General features: G+C 49.0%; 1 protein-coding gene across 2 annotated transcripts in view; it reads left to right on the plus strand.

Moving 5' to 3' along the window:
- Nucleotides 1-2091: 2091 nt before the first annotated feature.
- The window catches only part of LOC123512732 (monocarboxylate transporter 10-like), a 157431-nt gene continuing 157022 nt past the window's right edge, over nt 2092-2500 (plus strand). For both annotated transcript variants that reach the window (XM_045269294.1, XM_045269297.1), the window contains exon 1: nt 2092-2500. This exon is cut by the window's right edge and continues 120 nt beyond it. In XM_045269294.1, the coding sequence (XP_045125229.1) occupies nt 2272-2500 (229 nt within the window). In that variant the 5' untranslated portion in view covers nt 2092-2271.

Below are 2500 nucleotides of genomic sequence, written 5' to 3' on the forward strand. Positions count from 1 at the left end.
AAACGCTTCCCTTTAAATTGGACCCTTTAAAACGCTTCCTTTAAATGGACCTTTTAAAACGCTTCCCTTTAAATTGGACCCTTTAAAAACGCTTCCCTTTAAATTGGACCCTTTAAAAACGCTTCCCTTTAAAATGGACCCTTTAAAAACGTCACCCTTTATAATGGACCCTTTAAAAACGCTTCCCTTTAAAATGGACTCTTTAAAAAGCACTTCTCTTTAAATGGTCCCTTTAAAAACGCTTCCCTTTAAAAATGGACCTTTTAAAACACTTCCCTTTTTCGCTTTAAATACCTCCTTTAGGAACGCCTCCCTTTAAATAAACCCTTAGGAACAAACCCTTTTGAATCTCTCTTTATAATCGCTTCCCTTTACTGTCCCTTTAAATCAACCCCTTAAGAATACACCCTTTTAAATATATCCTTATAAATGCCACCCTTTAGTCTCCCTTAAATAAACCCTTTAGGAATAGACCCTTTTAAATATCTCCTTACAAATTGTTCCCTTATGTTTCCCTTTAAATAAACCCTTTAGAATGAACGCCTCCATTGATCTCCCTTTAATCTATCAAAGTTTCCCCTTTCCGTTTTCTTCTCCAATAAAGTTCGTATTTTTTCTTTAAGTAACTTCAAGCCTTGTGTTAAGTGCGTATGTAACTTTGTGGTAACTTTGTCTTACTTTATGCTGTGTGTTTGATCTTGTTTTACTTGTTTTGTTTTTGTTTTGTTGTGTTTTCATTTCGTTTTTTGATTTTTCTTGATTTTTGTGTGTTTTTTTCCCGTTTTCTTTTTCGTTTTTTTTCTTTGTTTATCTTGTGAATTTCTTTTGATATTTTTTTTTTGGGGTGTTTCTCTTGTCTTGTTTTTTTTTTTTTTGCAGTTTTTTCATCATCATCGTCTTCTTCTTCTTCTTCTTCTTCTTCTTCTTTATCCGTTATTCTTTGTATCATTTTCCTACATTTTTTTCCTTTTTATTTCTCGTATGATACTTTATCTCTTCCTCCTCCTCCTCCTCCTCCTCCTCCTCCTCCTCCTCCTCCTCCTCCTCTTCATAATTGCTCTCAGCCTCCTCATTTACTCCTAATCATCCTCGCTTCCTCTCTCCAATTACTCTCCTCTCACTCTCTCACTCACTCTCTCACTCTCTCACTTTCACCTCTCACTTTGGCTCTTAAGTCCTTCCTTCCCCTCTATGATTGCTCTCTCTCTCTCTCTCTCTCTCTCTCTCTCTCTCTCTCTCTCTCTCTCTCTCTCTCGACACGTACACAAGCTTCTGAACGTGTCAACAGTACTAGAGGAGGAGGAGGAGGAGGAGAAGGAGAGGAATGTTGGTCTTGTTGAGAGAGAGAGAGAGAGAGAGAGAGACATTCACTCACTCACTCACTCACTCTCTCTCTCTCTCACTCACTCACTTATTTTGAAGCTTCGTTTGGGTTCGGATAAACTGCCGAAGCTTCCTCTCGGCACTTTACAACTCCTCCTCCTCCTCCTCCTCCTCTTCCTTGTCACCTTTCTTCCGTTTCTCCTTTCCTGCTTCTCCTCCTCTGCTTCTCTTCCGATTATCCTCCTCCTCCTCCTCTGCTTCTCTTCCGATTATCCTCCTCCTCCTCCTCCTCCTCCTCCTCCTCCTCCACCGGCAGACAGGGTACAGTGGTCCACTTTGGTCATCTTCAGTGATTGATGCCTCCACCTCCTCCCTCCTCTTCCCTGCCTCCCATCCCTCCCATCCCCTACTTCCTCTCCTCGCTTTCCTCTCTCGCCCATTCTCGTTCTTTTGCTTCACTTCTCTCCTCCCTGTGCATGCCATCCTACTCCTCCTCCTTCTCCTCCTGGTGGTGGTGGTGGCGGCGGCGGCGGAGGTGGCGCACACTTTCACTGGTGGCCTGGTGCCTCCTCCCTGCGAAGGCTTGCTGGTAATTTCGTAGAATTAAAACTTCGGAATAAAAGTCAGATGGGTCACCCGCCTCCACAAGCACACACACACACTCACACACACACACTTAGACTCAGACACACTGACACACACACGGACGCACGCACGCCAGGCCGTGGGGCGGGCCAGCATCACGCCGCCACAGTGTGCCATCAGCCGCCGTGCAGCGCGGCCGTGCGTGCAGGTGTTCCGTGGCGCGCCTCCCACGTGGTGACCGGCGCCGTGTGCTCCCCGGGGGGGGATGTGAGGGGCGAGGCGGCCCGGTGCTGCCCGCCAGGTGAGGCTGCCGCCGCCTGCAGGGGGCGCGATGGCCCCCTGAGGGGCGAGCAGTGGTGCACCATGCCCGAGGGCCGCGCCGCGCCGCACCCCAGCAAGCGGCTGCTGCGCTCCCAGTCCCTGCCGGCCTACAGCGGCGTGCAGGGCCCCCAGTGCGCCGAGCCGCCCCAAGATTCCTTCCATGGTCAGGGGGACAGCGGGCCGCCTGAGAGCAGTGACGAAGCCCCGAGGCGGCGGCGGGACACGCGCGCCACCATCATGCAGCACTACTACCCTGAGGGCGGCTGGGGCT

This window comes from Portunus trituberculatus, chromosome 34, assembly GCF_017591435.1.
Source record: "Portunus trituberculatus isolate SZX2019 chromosome 34, ASM1759143v1, whole genome shotgun sequence".
NCBI classification, from domain to species: domain Eukaryota; kingdom Metazoa; phylum Arthropoda; class Malacostraca; order Decapoda; family Portunidae; genus Portunus; species Portunus trituberculatus.